The sequence below is a fragment of the Ceratotherium simum genome, chromosome 29 (genome assembly GCF_057802395.1).
Source record: "Ceratotherium simum simum isolate JZ-2026a chromosome 29, ASM5780239v1, whole genome shotgun sequence".
Classification (NCBI taxonomy): domain Eukaryota; kingdom Metazoa; phylum Chordata; class Mammalia; order Perissodactyla; family Rhinocerotidae; genus Ceratotherium; species Ceratotherium simum.
This window is the reverse complement of record NC_141928.1, coordinates 4,478,931-4,496,864: the sequence shown is the minus strand read 5'-3', so window position 1 is coordinate 4,496,864 and position 17,934 is coordinate 4,478,931. Positions and strand designations below refer to the sequence as shown.

General features: G+C 57.7%; 2 protein-coding genes across 5 annotated transcripts in view; one reads left to right on the top strand and one right to left on the bottom strand.

Moving 5' to 3' along the window:
* Positions 1–136: 136 nt before the first annotated feature.
* On the top strand, positions 137–10,217 carry CEL (carboxyl ester lipase). Its single transcript, XM_087418859.1, has 11 exons — positions 137–2,340; positions 4,569–4,719; positions 4,805–4,927; positions 5,113–5,310; positions 5,914–6,044; positions 6,207–6,314; positions 6,427–6,544; positions 7,778–7,964; positions 8,140–8,343; positions 9,222–9,419; positions 9,746–10,217. Exons 1-11 carry the CDS (start codon positions 2,275–2,277, stop codon positions 10,059–10,061), a joined length of 1,800 nt encoding a protein of 599 aa, XP_087274985.1. The 5' UTR covers positions 137–2,274; the 3' UTR covers positions 10,062–10,217.
* A 1,404-nt stretch (positions 10,218–11,621) lies between these two features.
* Positions 11,622–17,934, bottom strand: part of RALGDS (ral guanine nucleotide dissociation stimulator) — a 33,257-nt gene continuing 26,944 nt past the window's right edge. For all 4 annotated transcript variants that reach the window (XM_087418857.1, XM_087418856.1, XM_014782288.2 and 1 more), the window contains exons 15-18: positions 17,429–17,630; positions 16,988–17,230; positions 15,642–15,756; positions 11,622–12,691 (exon numbers count right to left, since the gene is read on the bottom strand). In XM_087418857.1, coding sequence (XP_087274983.1) covers positions 12,516–12,691; positions 15,642–15,756; positions 16,988–17,230; positions 17,429–17,630 — 736 coding nt within the window. In that variant the 3' untranslated portion in view covers positions 11,622–12,515. The remainder of the gene's footprint in view (positions 12,692–15,641; positions 15,757–16,987; positions 17,231–17,428; positions 17,631–17,934) is intronic.

The following is a 17,934-nucleotide window of genomic DNA, read 5'->3' as shown; positions in this document are numbered from 1 at the left end:
GATTTTATTCAGGACTATTGCAATAGGGGAAAAGAGACTTCAGTACAGAACCAAGCTCAATTCCAAATACAGCATGGGCAAGTGGGAGCTTACAGCCGAGGAGCAGGTGGGGTGGGGGATGCAAAGGTAAGGGAAGCCGGCAGGGGTGAGGGGGATTCTACCTAAACCGGGATTCTTGCTGAAGGCAGGCTCAGAGAGCACCTGGGGGATCGTGGAGGCTGAGGAACCCAATCAGATACCCAGGGTGGTCAGATATGGAGGGTAGGGGATTCTGGTTAAACCAACTTAACAGGATTTGTGCTAAAACTGGACAATGCAAACATGCCTAGTTCAATAGAGGAGCCTGAGCAGAGCCTGGTCAAGGAGAGAGTGTCAGATGGCAGACACTGGCCGAATCTTTTTTGGCTGAAATGAATGCCCTTAAAGTCAGCTCTCTAAAGCAGGATCAGCTAATGGACACATTCGGCAAGTGTAGCCAGGAAGCCAGCTGGCGATTTTTGTTATTGGATGGACAATGTGAGTCTCTTCTGGATATTTCTGAGACTGCTCCTTCAGCGTTTATTGATCTACTCTGTGCAGGACCATGTGGGGCCCCTAACTGTTAAAAAAGTCAGTAACCACCTTTATTGTTGAGTGTAGGCCTCCTTTCCCTCTCCCCTCCTGGCTTCCACCCCCTCTGCCTTTCCTCCTTAGCTGCTATAAATAACTGCAGTGAATATCCCTGCACACAGGTCTTCCCCTCCTCCACACCCAGAATTACTTCCTTTAGAACAGGTTCTCGCAATTCAAAGAGCTGGAAAAAGGCGTGAGTTAACAAATGCGCTTCCTTGTCTGTGGCAGCAGCCCGCAAACCCTTTGCTCCTGGTCCTCATACGCCTAGCTGACCACTCTCACCCCAGACTGGCCTGCATGCCCCTTCCAAGAGTCCTGACTCCTCGCTCCCACCTACAGCAGCCCACCCCTCGCCACCTTTCGAAACAGCCTCTCTCCCTCCGCTCAGCATCACCAAAGGTCTGGGCACCGCTTCGGGTAGACGTGTATCTGTAGATCCACGTGGGTCTTGGCAACAGCCACAGACCTGATGTAAGCAGGGCTGTGGGCTGTGTTAGAAGCACAGTCTTCTGGACAGCAAAGGGGCTGCTGGGCCCAGCCTGAGGGGCTGTTGGCCTGGGAGGGCTCTGGCTGTCCCCTGGCTCCTGAATGCACCCCATCACTGGACATGACTGCAGTGGAGCCTGAGTGTCCTCTGTGAGAGGTGCCCTGGGATGTGGCTGAACTCAAAGGCACAGTCTTTAGGCCTTGTCCACGGTGGTCTTTCACTTCTTAATAACCCTCTCTGGTTGCCAAAGTAATACACATTCACAGAAACTAGGAGTGGCCTCTTTAGCTATTATCTCATACGTCTGTGCTCAATTTTCTCTCTCTCTCTCTGCCAGGTTATGCCCCAGAGTCTTTGCCCATTTCTGTGGCCAGAAAGCCCAGCCCTCCCTTTTCTTCAGGGAAGCCCTCAGGGCTGGGCTGGAGCCCCCTTCCCCACCTCCCCTGTGTCCACCCAAGCCTCTTGTCCTCCCATCCCAGGACTCATCGTGCTGAATGGGAGGCTTCCCCCACACCCCAAGGGCAGGATCACCTCGTGCTGCTCTGGGTCCCCACAGCCAACTCAAACTGCACACCCAGTGAGCCCTCGGTAACAAGAGTCAGCCACACTGGCTGCCCCGCAGCACACAGCCATCTCTGTCCTGGAAGTCACGTGCCCAGTTTCCTGTAAACTTCCTCTTCTGAGCTTGGGGGGGCAGGCGGGGCATGAAGACCCCGAAGCATGCCCATTTCTCTGAAGGTGGAACCAAGCCCTTGTAAATAAGCTAGAACACAGGGCACTGTGCCCTGAGCCAAGTCCCAGCCCCTGCAGCGCCCCCCTTGCCACCTGCCTCTGCTCCCAGGCAGGCAGTAACCTGCACAGGTGCACTGTGGGCACCAGGGTGCCTGGGAGCAGCTGGCCCTGGGAAGGATGAACGGTCCCTGCACCTGTGCATGTACATGTGTGCGCACCTGCGTGTGACCTTGGCCCAGCCTCAACTCGGCTGTAAACAGCAGATGTCTCCTGGCCTCAGGTCCACTGCCTGGCATGTGGCCAGCCTGCAGGATGGGGGCAGAGGTAAGAGGTGGGGAAAGGGACCCTCTTCAGGCAGCTGCTAACTCAGGCTCCTGGCTGGCGCCAGCCCCATAAATACCCCTGGGCCCGGTGGGAGGGCCGCACAGAGGCAGGCACACACCATGGGGCGCCTGGAGCTGGCTGTCTTGGGCCTCACTTGCTGCTTGGCAGTAGCGAGCGCTGCAGAGGTAAGTGAGAGCCCAGCAGAGGGGCAGGGGCTGCTCTCTCCTCCCGCTAAACCAGATCTGGAAACAGGACAGGGCATAGTGGAGGGAAGCCAGAGTCACAGGCAGAAAGAACCAGCCTGAGAAAGAGAATCTCAGGTTGCCAGGTAAAAGACAGGATGCCCAATTACATTTAAATTTCATGTAAACCATGAGTAATTTTCGGTATAAGTCAGTCCAATGCAATTTGGGACATACTTATACTGAAAAAAAAAATTCATGTTTTATCTGAAATTCCAGTGTAACTGGGCGTCCTTGATTTTTATTTGCTGAATCTGGCAACCTGAGCCACAACACCCCTGTGATGTCGACGTTGTCCGCTCTGAACAGGAGGGGAGATAGGGCCCAAAGCAGACGAGCAATTTGTCCAACATCACGCAGCCACCAGAGGCTGAACAGGAATCCAGAACCCGGTCTAGTCCACCCGGAGTCTGGTTCCCAACATAACCTCCATCTTCCAGGAGGGAGTTCACACCCACCTGCTTGTTACGGGCAGCATCCCCCTCCAGAGAGAGTCCAGAGCCTGCTAACCCTCCTGGGGCATCTATAAAACGTGCCCTCCCTCACTGCCCAACCGTGGTGTGAGGAATGAGGCAGGGAAAGTGCCTCCAGGATGGAAGCCCCAACAGCCACACGCAAACGGTGTGGGTATGGCCAGTGCCTGCTCCCAGCGGGGCTCAAATAGGGGACCCCAGCCTCCCACCATGCTGTTCTCCAACCAGCTGCCTCTCCGCCCCTCATCTGCTCTCGTGGGCCCTGCTCTTCGCGCCCCTGCTGCTCCTGGGACCTGCCCCTTCACCCTGGAGGGTCAGGCGCTGTCCTGGCCCCATCTGCCACTGAGAGGAGGTCTCTCTCTTTCTTCAGGGGAGTTCTTTTCTGGGGGCTGAGCAGTCCTGGGTTTCCGCCACTCTGCTCCAGCAGCCAGCGTCACCGCTTCCCACGCTGCCACAATGGCCAGGGTCCCCATGCCCTTGGCCCCCCCACCTGAGGCCTCAGGCCAGTCTCAGTCACACAGAGACACTTCTGAGAGGTGACGTCCCCATCCCCCAGGCACTGACTTGGCCCTCTCCTACCCCCAGCAGCCCGGGAGGCTGGCCAGGAAAAATGCCCAGAGGTCTGGGACAAGGAGGCTCATCCTGGGACCAGAGAGAGGGAGGCCAGGCCTGGGCCCAATTCCTGGGCCCCCCGCCCCACCCCCACGGCACGTGGCAGGTGTCACTTCTGGACCTTTTGTCTCTCCAATTCCAGCCTTCTCCACCCACCTTAGCCTAGACCATAGAGGGTGGCTGGGATCCCTCCTGGGCCTGGGGGTGTGGGGCTGCTCTGCCCTCACCCACCTGGAACCTAGCACAGGTGAGAGCCAGGAAGCATCCACCGGCGCTCGCCCTGGACGAATGGAGAGGCAGTGCTGGGAGGGGACAAGAGACTGACTCTGAGGTCAGACAGCCACTTCGCAGCAGGGTGACTTCAAGCAGGAAAGCTCTGTTCCCTCTGGGGACAAAGAGTAGACGAGTGCCAGCCGCCAGGACCCTCCTGAGGATTGGATGCGTTGGCCCACGTGGGCTAGCTCTGTTCAGAGGCTGGAAACACAGCCCAGTTCTGATGGTCTGGGGTGGCGTCTTTCCCAGCAGGGAGCACAGAGGCTGTGAGGACTTGGCTCCAGGCCACAGACTCCAGGCCAGCTAGACAGCGCAGGGAGAGATGAGGGAGGAAGAAGAAGGGCCCACCGTTCAGCAGGCTCACATTGATGTACACAGAGCATCTACCACTGCCAGCTGCTGGACAAGCAAACAGGCCAGAGGGAGACACTGCTGACACCCATCTTACAGATGGGTAAACTGAGGCTCATGGTCAGAGCTGGTGGCCATAGCCAGAATCAAACCTCCACCCCGCCTCTCCTGGCCTTCTCAGAATGCTTCCCTGAGTGGAACACATTGGTTGAACCAGTTTCCTCTGAGATACAGAGAGCAGCACATCCTCCCCGCCCAACCCCACGGGGCGGGGGATAAGCCTCAAGCCGGATCCTCAAGCAACATAGGCCAGTGGCAGGGGTGCAGCCTCGGTTATAGTGCAGATTAGCCCCCTCCTTGAAGCTATCTCTGGGGAGCCTCTGGGCCCCCCTGGGCCTGCTCGGGTCACCCCCACCCCCATTCAGGCCAACCAGACTGAGCCTGCCCGCCTCTCCCTCCCAGCTGGGCGTGGTGTACACGGAAGGAGGCTTCGTGGAAGGCGTCAACAAGAAGCTTGGCCTCTTTGGCGACTATGTTGACATCTTCAAGGGCATCCCCTTTGCCGCCCCCACCAAGACCCTGGAGAACCCCCAGGAACACCCTGGCTGGAAAGGTAGGTGGGTGCCAGCGGCTGCAGGCCAGGTCCTACAGCTGGGGGTGGCAGAGGGCAGCCGCCATTCTCACGCCAGCCCCCACAGGGACACTGAAGGCCACCGACTTCAAGAAGCGATGCCTGCAGGCCACCATCACGCAGGACAACACCTACGGGGATGAGGACTGCCTGTACCTCAACATCTGGGTCCCCCAGGGCAAGAAGGAAGGTCTGTTCATCCTCTCCCACCCTCCAGTCCCCGCGCCCTACAGCCAGAGGCCCAGGCCCTAACCCTGGGTTGTGTCTGGGGCTCCAGAGCTGAACTTCCCTGAAATCAGCACAGAGTGAGCGTGAGGGGAGCAGGCGGGAAGGGGGGCGGGCATCTGGGGTCACCATCCTGCTGCCCTGCCTCAGTCTCCCAGGACCTGCCTGTCATGATCTGGATCTACGGAGGCGCCTTCCTCATGGGGGCCGGCCAGGGGGCCAACTTTCTCAGCAACTACCTGTACGATGGGGAGGAGATTGCCACGCGGGGCAATGTCATCGTGGTCACCTTCAACTACCGCGTTGGCCCCCTGGGCTTCCTCAGCACTGGGGACCCCAACCTGCCAGGTCTGTGAGATGCCACGGGCATGAGGGTGGGGATGCGAGTGCACCCAACTCCCCAAGCTCTGAGGGTTGCTCCTCATCCCCAAACAACTCCTGACAGGCCCCTGGAAAGCCCAGAATCCTATTCGCAGAGCCAGGGAGCTAGAGATGAATCGTGAGACCCAGGAGCCCCTCGGCAGCTGTAGCGAAAGAGAAGACGCTGCCAGATAGCGAGCCATCCAGACAGACACTGACAGAGTGACAGACTGAGACACAGAGAGACCCAGGGGAGCAGGGACAGGGGCTGAGTGAGAGACAGAAAGACATTGAGGCGGGGACCCAGGGGGACACAGAAGCCGCAGGACAGACAAGAAGCATGGTGGCAGGGAGGGAGAGAGACGAGCAGGCCTGGCCCTCCTGCTCCCCTTCCCCAGCCTGAGCCCTGCCCCCTCCAGCACACACCCGACCAGCCTCCTGGGGACCCACCACATGCCATCCCAGGACTCATCCACGGTCCCTATGTAGTTGAGGACATGTTCATCCCACCCACATGGATTGTGCACCTCGTGTGGCACCCCAGCCCCAGCCAAGGGCCCCAATGAAGGCCCCTCCCTGGCCCGCCCCCAGGTAACTATGGTCTTCGGGATCAGCACATGGCCATTGCGTGGGTGAAGAGGAACATCGCAGCCTTCGGGGGAGACCCCAACAACATCACCATCTTTGGGGAATCAGCCGGAGGTGCCAGCGTCTCTCTGCAGGTCTGGGGACCCTGGAGCGGGGGGACCTACATCCAAGGGTGTAGGAGGGAGCCGATGGGGGCGAGGGGAGGGGTTCGAGCTGACCTCAGGGTTTGTCCTTGGCTGAGCCTAGGGTGCGCAGGTGGGGAGAGGCCGTGGTGACAGGACCTCTGTGTATTGCAGACGCTCTCTCCCTACAACAAGGGCTTCATCCGCCGAGCCATCAGCCAGAGCGGCGTGGCACTGAGCCCCTGGGCTGTCCAGAAGAACCCCCTCTTCTGGGCCAAGAGTGTAAGGAGGAGCTGCGGTGGGAGGGGCCTTCCTCCTTCCCGCTCTCTGCCCCGACCTCATGTTCTCGGCCCCAAGCACTCGTCTCAGCTACTTGCCTTGCCCACCCCTCCAGATCGCCGAGAAGGTGGGCTGCCCCGTGGACGATACCTCCAGGATGGCCAGGTGTCTGAAGATCACCGACCCCCATGCCCTGACGCTGGCCTATAAGATGCCCCTGACAGGCACAGAGTGTGAGTGGGCCGGCTGGGCAGGGGCGTGGGGGCTCCAGGGGGAGAGAGGGCACGCTCCTGGAGAGGAGAGCAAGCCCGGGTCTGAGGCCTGGCCCCGTCACAGCTCACTGGAGTCCCTAGGCATCTCGCTGCCACCACCACCCTTGCAGGCCTCGGTGGCTCCAGCTGCAAGGGGAAGAGGGGGCTGTTCTTTCTTCCTACCCTCCGTGGGTCATGACCCCTCTGAGAAGCCCCACCACCCACACATGCACATCCACAGTGATTTGCACACTATGTTCGGGAGATTCGTGGACCTCAGACCAAGAGCCTTTGTACTAAATGACCGTTCATTCTTTCCTCCACTCATTCATTCACCAGATGTTTACTGAACACCTGCTGTAGCACTTGGCCCTTCCAGCTCTGCTACTCTGTACCCCAGGAGGGCTGGTGGGACCCCATCAGCAAAGCCTACGAGGGTCAGCGTCCTCAGCCCCGTAGGCTGGAATTCTCTCTTGCTCATTCTTCTAAGGCAAAGTGCAGTGGGGCCCCATCATTTGCATCTTTACGTGACGTGAATTAAACCATAAGTGCCAGGTGAAACCAAATCAAAGCAAACAATATCGCCCCCAGTGCAAACCAACTATTTCCTCAATGGGAGGACAAGCGGGCTGGGCCGGGCCGGGCTCTGGAGGCCAGCGCGTCCACCTCCCCACGCCAGCTATGTGGTCCTCTCGGGGCCAGTTCAGGGGTCTAGAGGGCAATGCAGATCCTGAACGTTTCTGGCTAACACACTAGAACCCAGCCGTCAGAGGGGGCACCTCTTTCTCCATCCGCCCCTTGGTTACTCCCAGGTCTCCCTCCTTCCTGACTTGGGGTCAAGGGAGAAGAGGGGGAGGAAAGGGACTTGACAGGGATGGGACGACTTGGCCTCTAGACCAGTGGTTCTCAACCTGCGCAATTTCGCCCCGGGAACGTGTGGCAGAGTCTGGAGACAGTTTTGATTGTCACATCTCGGGTGGGGGGTGCTGCTGGCATCTAGTGAGTCTAGGCCAGGGATGCTGCCAAGCACCCTCCACGCACAGGACGGCCCCCATGACACAGAATTATCCTGCCCCAAATGTCAGTAATGCCCAGGCTGAGAAACCCTGGTCTAATCAAAGGAGGCAGGAGATGGAGGCAACTCCCGCCCCGGAGGCTGAGGGGAAGAGCAGGTGGGTGCTGAAAGGCACGAGAACATGCTGTTTTCCCACTCAGACCCTGCGTTGCACTACCTGGGCTTCCTCCCTGTCGTCGATGGAGACTTCATCCCCGATGACCCTGTGAACCTGTACGCCAACGCTGCCGACATTGACTACCTCGCAGGCACCAATGACATGGACGGCCACATGTTCGCCGGCCTCGACCTGCCAGCCATCAACAAGAACAAGGAGGTCATCACAGAGTAAGCAGGGGGCGCAGGGCCACGGGCGGTGCCCGAGGACAGCTGGGGAGGCATCAGCAGAGTGAGGGAGTTAGTACCGTGTTGGGGGGCTATCCGTGGCTGTCTGCTGGATGGGGGTGCAGAGACCCTCCCATGGGCACTGGCGGAGGGTTCAGTGCTGGCTTGGTGCCTGCAGGGAGGACTTCTACAAGCTGGTCAGCGGGCTCACCATGACCAAGGGGCTCAGAGGTGCCAATGCCACCTTTGACGTGTACACCAAGCCCTGGGCCCTCGACGCATCCCAGGAGACCAAGAAGAAGACCGTGGTGGACTTTGAGACCGACATCCTCTTCCTGGTGCCCACAGAGATGGCCCTGGCCCAGCACAGAGCTAATGCTGAGTGAGGAGGGAGGGGCAGGGGGAGGCCCACCTGGGACCGCTGATGGGTGGCTCACAGGTGTCTGGGATGCCTGGGAAGCCATGCTCGGGTCCCCACCTGTGCCCGCACCATCTGCCTTGCCCAGGCCTGACAAGATTTTAGAGGGCCCCTCCTCCCTCCCAACCTCAGGGGGCTTTACAAAACCCTCCCATGATCCTCTGCCCAGCCCAGCCCTGCATGCTATCCCTCACCTCACATCCTTCCCACTGGAAAGTTCTTGAGTCTACTTTCCATCCCTCATGCTGTGTAAGAGAAAACACTGGATAATGGTCTCTGTCGTGGGTTTCAACTTTGGCAACTTTCAAAATAACTTAAGCCTGTGGCCGCATTAAAAACCTCCATATAAAAATAGCCAATTAAAATAAAAAAATAAGTTAGGAATGCTTAAAAAGTAGGAGGATAAAATTATTCCTGGAAGCATAGGATGAAAGATTTGCAGCAGCTGAGCAATGAATTTAGCCCTGAGGGTCTTGTCAGTCAAGGCAAAAAGGGAAACATCTGGGGGCACGTATCTTGTCCAAGCCAATGAAGAATACAAATTCACTTGCAGAGAAAAAAAATCTCTCTTGATACTGAATTATAGGAGGAAGATGCCTCAACACGTTTTGTGGAGGTGAAGTATAAATACAACGAAAATCGGAGAACCCATGAATCTATAAATTTGGCCCACAGCTTTCCCTTCCCCAGGTGTAAGAATCCCAGTTTCTTCGTGAGGCTTGTGGGAGTTCCCCGGACCCTTCCCTGCTCCCCCTATGGCCTCCCTCTAGGGCCCATCTCTGGGCTAGGTGGCCCCAGGTGAGCACCCTGCCAACCTGGGCGGTCTCCCCTCCCCTCCTCAGGAGTGCCAAGACCTACGCCTACCTGTTCTCCCTGCCGTCTCGGATGCCCATCTACCCTAGCTGGGTGGGGGCTGACCATGCAGATGACATCCAGTACGTGTTCGGGAAGCCCTTCGCCACCCCTCTGGGTTACCAGTCCCAACACAGGACGGTCTCCAAGGCCATGATTGCCTATTGGACCAACTTTGCCAGAACTGGGTAAGGCGGGGGTGAGGTTGAGCCCAGAGCCTCTTTGCCTGCAGGCCTGGGTTTTAGTCTGTTCCCTCACCGATAGTGAAGCTCCCCGAGCCTCGGAACCCACTCTGTATGTGAAGATAAGAGCTACTGGCTGGGCCAAGAGCTGCATGTCTTGGGGCTCCACGTGCCCAGCCAGTGCCAGGGATACAGGGAGGGGCCCTGAGGGTTCGGGGCAGCACAGAAGGCCGAGGACTGCCCAGGCACGCGAAGCTGAGCCAAGCCGGAGGCACAGGTCTCCAGCCTCCTGTGAGCCCCCAGCCCCCACCCAGCCTTTTCTTACCTTGCAGGGACCCCAACACGGGCCACTCAGCCGTGCCCACGCACTGGGATCCCTACACCCTGGAAAGCGGCAACTACCTGGAGATCAACAAGGAGATGGATGGCAGCTCGATGAAGGAGAACCTGAGGACTGACTACCTGCGCTACTGGTCCCTGACCTACGAGGCGCTGCCGGCGGTGGCCAGCGAGGGGACCGTCCCTGCGCCTCCGACGGGTGACTCTGAGACCACCCCCGTGACCCCCATGGGTGACTCTGAGGCCACCCCTGCGCCCCCCATGGGTGACTCTGAGGCGGCTCAGATGCCCGTAGTCATTGGTTTCTAATGTCCATGGCCCCAAGAGGCCACACGGTGGGACCCCAGGGCGCACCCCTCCGCTCTCGAGCTCTTCCTGAATAAAGCCTCATCTCTCTCTGGCTGGCATCTTTCTTTGCTCCTGAGACCCAGGAAGGAGGGCCCTCAGTTGACAGCACCAGGCGCTGGGCCCAACACACTTCCTCCAGGTGACAGTACTATCCTCATTTTAAGGAGGAGGAAACAGGTTGGGAGAAGTTCTGTGTCAGAGCCAGGACTGGCACTCAGGCGAGGGTCCCTCCACACCAGCATGCTGGCTCCGAGGGGCTGAGCTCTGCCCCAAAGGGTGGGCAGGGCCAGCAGCGGCCACAGCTGAGAGGGAAGCTGGGCTGTGCAGGCGGTGGCCTCCTCTGGACTGGTGGAGCCCAGCCACACCCAAGTCCTCTGGGGTGTGGGGAGTGACCTCTGTTCTAACTGGCGTCAGGGAATCAGCCTGGGAAGAGAAACAGAGTCTGCCTCCAGCTGGATCCAAGTCAGAGAGAGAATAAAGTATCATACTGCAGGGTGGGAAGCAGAGGGTGCAGGAGGGCTGGGCATTGGGGGGCCTGCTGGGTGGTGCCCGAGGGCTCTGGCAGAACGGGGGGCTGGAGGCAGAGGTCAGAGTCAGGGCCCTCACCTCTGGGAGTCTGGACCCGGGCACTGCACCAAGGGCTTAACCAGCCTGACCTCACTGTGGCCACGTGAGGTGGGCATTGTGAACATCCCCATTTTAGACACTTACAGATATTTAGAGCGAAGCAAGGCCCTGAGAGGGGGTCATGTGCTCCAGGTCATCAGAGCAAGGATTCAAACCTAGAGACTCCAGAGCCAGTGCTCACAACAATGCCAGAGGGCTTCTTCTCTACCCCCACCCAGTCCTTAGTGGGGCGGGAGGGCTCAGAGAGAGGATTCCAGAGTGCTGGTGTGCACGTGGGGCAGCAGCACCAGGGACCAGCTGGCCACTCTCTCCCTCTCCAGCCGCAGGTGGAAGACTGAGGCCTGGGAGCCACGTCCTGCTGCCCCACATGGCAGAGCTGAACAGAGGCAAACCTACCTCTCAAGGAGCAGGGGCCTCGGGCTGGCCTGGGACCACTGTGGCTGCTCTGGGCTTCCTGGCTTGGTCAAGGGCTCTCAGGTGTGAAGGGGGGATCCCCTGTCAGAGACTGACGGGGATGGACCCTTGCTGCGGTGCGGGCCTCTCCTGACTGCCCCTGCTCTTGACCCATGGAAGCCCAAGGATGCAATGTGTCCCTCCTCTGCCACGTTAGTAAGCACACGACTTCTCTCAGCATTTCTACCTGCCGGGTCTGTGAAAGTGTTTCTATCTTCTCTGTGAAGACAAAAACTTCTCTAAATGTTTTTATCTGCTCAGTGAAAGGCGGACGTGTGTTTCCTTAAGTGAGCCAGAGAAGGGTGGCTGTCCCTTCTTGATTCTCCCGCACAAAATAAACCAATACCCTGGCAAGATTTCCTATGTGAACACATAATGTGCGAGTCTGCACCTCATTTAAATTAGCACAGGAAATGAAAGAACGAAATGCAACTCGAGGGCTACAGTAGAAACATGATTTTAATATAATATTCAAGTCTAGCATTTGCTATTTACAACAAATAAATATTGCCCCTCCCCAACTGGTAAACATTTTTTTTTTTTTTGCCTTTTATACAAATATTCATCCCCCCTCCTCCTCCCCCCAAATCCTCCTCTCTCACTAACCCCCGTCTCGTGTGGTCTCGTAAAGCCCAGGATGCAGCAGTGAGTGGCACTCGAGTGTCATGAGATTCGACATCAGTGGGACTCGACTGAGACCGTCTTCATGCACCGGGTGAAGAGTGTGGTCCATGAGGAGGGTCTCTCTCTTCTCCGGGAGGGCTGGGTGGTAGTGGGCGAGACTCCCTCACTCTCAGTTGGCCCTGATGATGGAATCTTTGGTGCAGCCTGAGAAAGGCTAGGGTGGTGGGAGGAGGGACCGGGACCCCCATGAAGGGTACAGGCCAGTGCCCGCGGGCACGAGGAGAGAACTGCAGTGGTCAGACTCGGTGGACGAGTGGGTGCCCTGGGGTACCCATGGGCAAAGGTGGCAGTGACCCACACCTGCGAAGGTGTGAGGGAGGCATAGAGGGCAGTGCCCAGTGGCATGCAGGGCTGTGTCCATTGGCAGCACTCCTTGGCAAAAGTCAGCTAGTCCTCTGGTCCAGAGAGCAGAAGGCACCTAAGGCAGCGAGTGGTCCACAGGAGGCCAGGTCAGCCTGTCGACTGGCAGGCGTCAATCCCGGCAGCAGGAGAGGTTCAGGGTGAAACTGGAGTCTGGGGGTGGCCTGGGCTGGCAGGCTGGGCAGAAGGTGCCCACTTGGCCCGGGCCACTGCAGTCTGTAAGTGCTGAGTTCCCCGGCCAGCCAGACCCTGGAAAGGGTGGTCCTGTGGCTGGCCAGCGCTGGGGACCAATTAGAAGATGCCCTTGGCAATCTTGAGTCCCTTCTGCTTCACACGAGGGAGGGTTGAGCTGGCTCCATGCCTGACCTTTGCCCCCTTGGTGAAGGTCCGTTTCTTTAGGACAAAGTCATAGTTGGCAGTAGAGTTCATGGCATAGAACACGTTGGCGTTTTCAGGGATCTTCAGCTCTGGTGGGGGAGGTGCAGAGGGAGGGTCAGCGGTGCTTATGGGGTCCCACAGGAAGCCCCAGCCCTTGAGAGGCCCCACAAGGGCAGGCCTGAGCCAGAGACCTGAGACCTCCCACCCAACTCCAGGACTGCCAAGGATCCCTCTTAATGACACCTGCCCGAGGACAGAATGCTGAAGCATTGATGAAACCTAACGACTCTTGCTTACAAAGGACTCTGACTGCAGGAGTCCCCTTCTGTCTGGAGGTTATCTGAAGGGTCATCCAACCCGCCCCTCCACTGCCTTCACCAATCAGGATCTCAAGCTGGAACAGTCTTTCTAGAATCCAGACCACGTCCCCTGAATCCTGCCTTACTCAGGACAAGGGCTCTGAGGCCCAGTGAAGGGCAGGCCTAGCCCCAGGCCTCTTGCAGTGGGCTCCAGGAGGCCCCCATGCCCCCGGGGTACCAGGCACCCAGCAGGTACTTGCTCCCGGCTCCTATCTCCCACCCATCTGCTCTGGCATCCAGCCCGCTACACACCACTGCTGGGCTGGAGCTCACGTTCCTGCCTCCATCGTGTGGCTCTTACTCTAGTTCTTAATCTGTCTAGGCCTCAGTCTTCCTTTTCTGTAAGATGGGGGTCTCACCCGCTCTGCCCACCTCACCAAAATGGTGCAAGTAGTTGAGAGAGGATTTAGAAAGCAACTTCTAGGGCTCGAGGGGTCATTGCTAATTGTCTGGGCCTAAGGGCTGGGAGCAGGTGAGCAGCTCACGCAGGAAGGAAACAGTGGTGGTAATACGCACAGTTAACCTTTTTTTTTTGTGAGGGAGATCAGCCCTGAGCTAACATCCATGCTAATCCTCCTCTTTTTGCTGAGGAAGACCAGCTCTGAGCTAACATCTATTGCCAATCCTCCTCCTTTTTTTCCCCAAAGCCCCAGTAGATAGTTGTATGTCATAGCCACACATCCTTCTAGTTGCTGTATGTGGGATATGGCCTCAGCATGGCCGGAAAAGCGGTGCGTCGGTGCGCACCCGGGATCGGAACCCTGGGCCGCCAGTAGCGGAGCGCGCGCACTTAACCGCTAAGCCACGGGGCCGGCCCCACAGTTAACCTTACAGCACATGTACACACTATGCGTTTCTAGGTTAATCCACTGGCTGTTTTATCTCCACTGTGGGATGAGAGAACAGGAACTGGCCTGAGTCTCCAAGCCCCAGCAGTCTGGCTCGAGTGGGTGCTTTTCTTCTTGATTCTTTCCCTTTTAGAATACAGTGGTCCCCCCTTTTCTGTGGGGGATATGTTTCAAGACCCCCAGTGGATGCCTGAAACTGCAGTTAGTACCAAACCCTCTATATACTAGGTTTTTTCCTATACATACGTATATAGCTATGATAAAGTTTAATTTATAAATTAGGCAGAGGAAGACATAACAATAATAACTAAGACAGCCGTGCACCACATAACACTTCAGTCAACGAGGGACTGCATATATGACGGTGGTCCCATAGGATTAGCCCCATAGAGCCCAGGCGTGTGGTGGGCTATCCCATCTAGGTTTGTGTAAGTGCACTCCGGGGTGTTTGCACAACAACAAAATCGCCTAACACCACAGTTCTCAGAAGGTATTCCCGTCATTAAGTGATGCGTGACTGTAGTAAAATAGAACAATTGTAACAATATACTGTAATGAAAGTTCCCGTAGATCTCAGCAACCTCAGCATGCGATTTTTTTCCTTTTCTTATGTTGAGAACTTTCACTTTCTCACTTAAATGAGGCACGCTACAGCCTCTCTGTGGCGTATCCCAATCGCCAGCATTGCTACTCTTGCGCTTTAGGGCCATTATTAAGTAAACTAAGGGTTCCTGGAACACAATCTCCGCCGTACTGCGACAGTCGGTCTCATAACCAAGACGGCTACTAAGTGACTAATGGGCGGGTAGTGTCTACAGCATGGAAGTGCTGGAAAGGGATGATTCACATCCCAGGAGAGACGGAGCAGGACAGTGTGAGATTTCATCACGCTATTCAGAATGGTGTGCAATTTAAAACTTATGAATTGTTAATTTCTGGAATTTTCCATTTAATATTTTCAGACTGCAGTTGACCTCAGATAACTGAAACTGTGAAAGCGAAACCACGGATGAGGGGGGACTACTGTACTGAGCCTCCATTTTGTTCTTAGTGTCTGCTATGGTCTGAATGTTTGTGTCCCCCTCAAATCCATATGTGGAAGTCCTAACCCCCAAGGTGATGGTACTTGGAGGTGGGGCCTTGGGGAGGTGATCAGGTCACAAGGGTGGAGCCTCATGAATAGGATTAGCGCCCTTATAAGAGACCCCAGAGAGCTGCCTCGCCCCTCCCACCCCGTGAGGGCACAGGGAGAAGGAGGCAGTTGCGACTCAGCAGAGCGTTCTCACTAGAACCTGACCATGCAGGCACCCTGAGCCTGGATTTCCAGCCTCCAGAGCTATGAGAAATAAATTTCTGTTGTTTATAAGCCACCTAGTTGGTGGCATTTTGTTATAGCAGCCCAAATCGACTAAGACAGCATCACATGTGCATGGATTTTAACATATTTGATGCTGCGGTCCACGGCAGTCACAATTCCTTCTGAAGGACACATTTCCCATCTCAGCCAGAAAGTGACCCTCTGAATGGACTGTGGGCTTGGCCATCTGGATGTCATGCCCCAGGAGAAAAGCCTTTTCTCTTCACTCCTCAATGATTCTAGCTCTGAACGAGGTGTCCCACTGCCAGGGAAGGGCACATGACAGGAGCCCAGTAGCCGCCAGGGGCCAGTGAGGAGACACTGGGGCGTCCAGAGCTGCCTCGGGGCAGGTTGGTGCATGCAGAAGGCCTACTCCCACCCTGGTGGCATGTTTTCTGGGACTGTTGGCCATGGGACTGGGACACGGTGCCAACGCCTGCACCTCCATGGCCCACCTGCCTAGCCTCTGACTTACTTCGATCGTCTGAAATAATCTGCACCAGCTCATAGTCCTCTGGCTCATCCTCGTCCAGGTTGTGTTTGTCCATGGCCTTGCGGATTACAGCCGGAGCCTTATCTTGGCTGGTCACCTGGATTGGGGTGGGCGACAGGCCATCAGGGCAAGGGTCCTGGAGTAGCTCCCCCAGAGTACAGCAGCCAGGGACCCTTGGAGCCACCTAGGCACTGTGTACAGGGGCTCACACCCTCTGGCCGGGTTCTGGATGCATGGGGACCTCACCACCTTCTCCTGCCCCCGGGGAGTCCTCTGTGCACTGAGGAAGGGTCCCATATTGTTCCTACCCCTCATTCTCCTACAAGCCAGCCACCTCCTCCCATGCCACCTAGGAAAACCACACGCTCCTGGGGGCTGCTCCCCCTTGACCCTGCCCCTCCAGGACAACAGTTTCAATGACCCCAGGGAACAGACGGTATTTAGTCCCAGCCCTGGAGATAAGAGAGGAGAAGCCAGCTGGACGCCCAGTGGCTGCCTAAGTGCCAGGCCTGCGCTGAGCTGGAGGCTGCAGTGGTGGTCAGCACAGGCCAACCGCTGCTGCCTCCACCGCAAGGGCTAGAAGGCAGGCAGGCCTTAGATACAGGGTCATACAGGTGACTACTTAATGACACTCGTGCTAGCTCCTGGCAGCGAGAGGAGCTCAGCACAGGTGGCTGTGTAATGGGGCACCTGACCCAGTGTGGGCTGAAGGGGGGGCACAAATGGCTCATCGGCAGCCCGAGTTCTGGAGGATGAGCAGAGGCCTCCCAACTCCCACTGGCTTGATCTCTATCTTCAAATGATACCCAGTGTCTGACACTGCCGGCCACCTCCACGGCCGCCAGCTCGGTGCGGCCACTGTTCTTCCCGCCTGACTGCAACAGCAGCCTCCTAACCAGCTCTCTGTGTCTCCCAGCATCAGCCCACTCCCCCAAGAAGCCAGAAGTCACTGCCGTCCCTTCTCTGCTCCAACCTCCAGCGGCTCCTGCCTCCCTCCAACGAGATCCAGGTCCCCAGCACTTTCCTGACCCCAACCCTAGCCCTGACCCCTGCTCCTACATCTCGGGCCCCCTTGCTGGTCCGCCAACCCCAGGCACACTCCCGCCTCGGGCTTGACACGCTGCTCCCTGCGCCCTCAGGCCCCTCATCAGTGAGCCCCCTGGCCTCCATCAAAACCCCTCCATCTGCCGCCCTTAGCGCTGACTGACGCCCTGGCTTCCTTGCGTCTGTATCTGGTGTCCGTCCGGCTTTCCTGACCCACCAGAAGGCCAGCTCCAGGCGGGCAGGGACGGGAGATGGCCCGGCAGAGCGCGGGCCGCGGGGCTCACCAGGATGCTCTTGTACATGTTGCCGTTGTCCACATCCAGGCTGACGCGGATGATGCAGCAGTCGCCCACCTGCTGGTTGTAGAGTGGCAGTGCGGAGCTGTAGCTGCAAACCCCCGAGACGGAGCGCTTGTGGGTACGGGCGGAGGCCACGGGCGTGGTGGAGGCTGACGAGGAGGAGGTGCTGCTGGAGGCTGAGCTGATGCCGGAGGTCTCGGGGGATGACTGGGAGGCTGACTCCCAGAACTGCGAGGGACGGCACCATAAGCAGCAGCCCCGGGCCCTGCAGGGTGCCCAGACCGGTGCCCAGCTCCAGGGGATTCTAGGGGCTCTGTTTGTGAGCTAGGGCTTCTTGGCCCTTTTGTGGGTGTGGAGTAGGGAACACTGGCCCTGGGAAGGGAGAGGCTGGGAAGGGCTGGCAGGGAGAAGGGGTGGGGCAGTCACCTTCTTTTCCTGGCCATCAGGGGACTCTGGGACAAAGCTCATGTTGATCTCCTCCACGTCAGAGCTGGAGGAGCCAGCCGAGTGGACGCTGAGTGCGTCGGCAATGTCCCCGCTGCTGAGGTAGGAGCCACACCTGAGCTGGTCACAGGACTTGGAGTGGGAGCTGCCACTGGTACTGAGCTCCGTGCTGGGGGCCTGGCGGCTGCAGGGAAGGGTCGAATTACTTGCGGGGGGTGCGGAGGGCACTCCCCTGGGACACACATCCACCCTTGCCCCCTGCACTCTGTGCCCCAGGCACCATGCCGAGTGCTCGGTCCATCAACAGCAGCCCACTGGCTCCAGTCACCTGATAGATCATTTAGCATCACCCCATTTCACAGAGGAAACTGAGGTCCAGAGAGGTGAGCTGACTCACCCCATTACAGGGCTGGTCAGTGGAGAAGCTGGATCCCAGTGCCTGGCTGTCTGACTCCCAAAGCCCACGCTCAGCCGGAAACTCCCGAGCC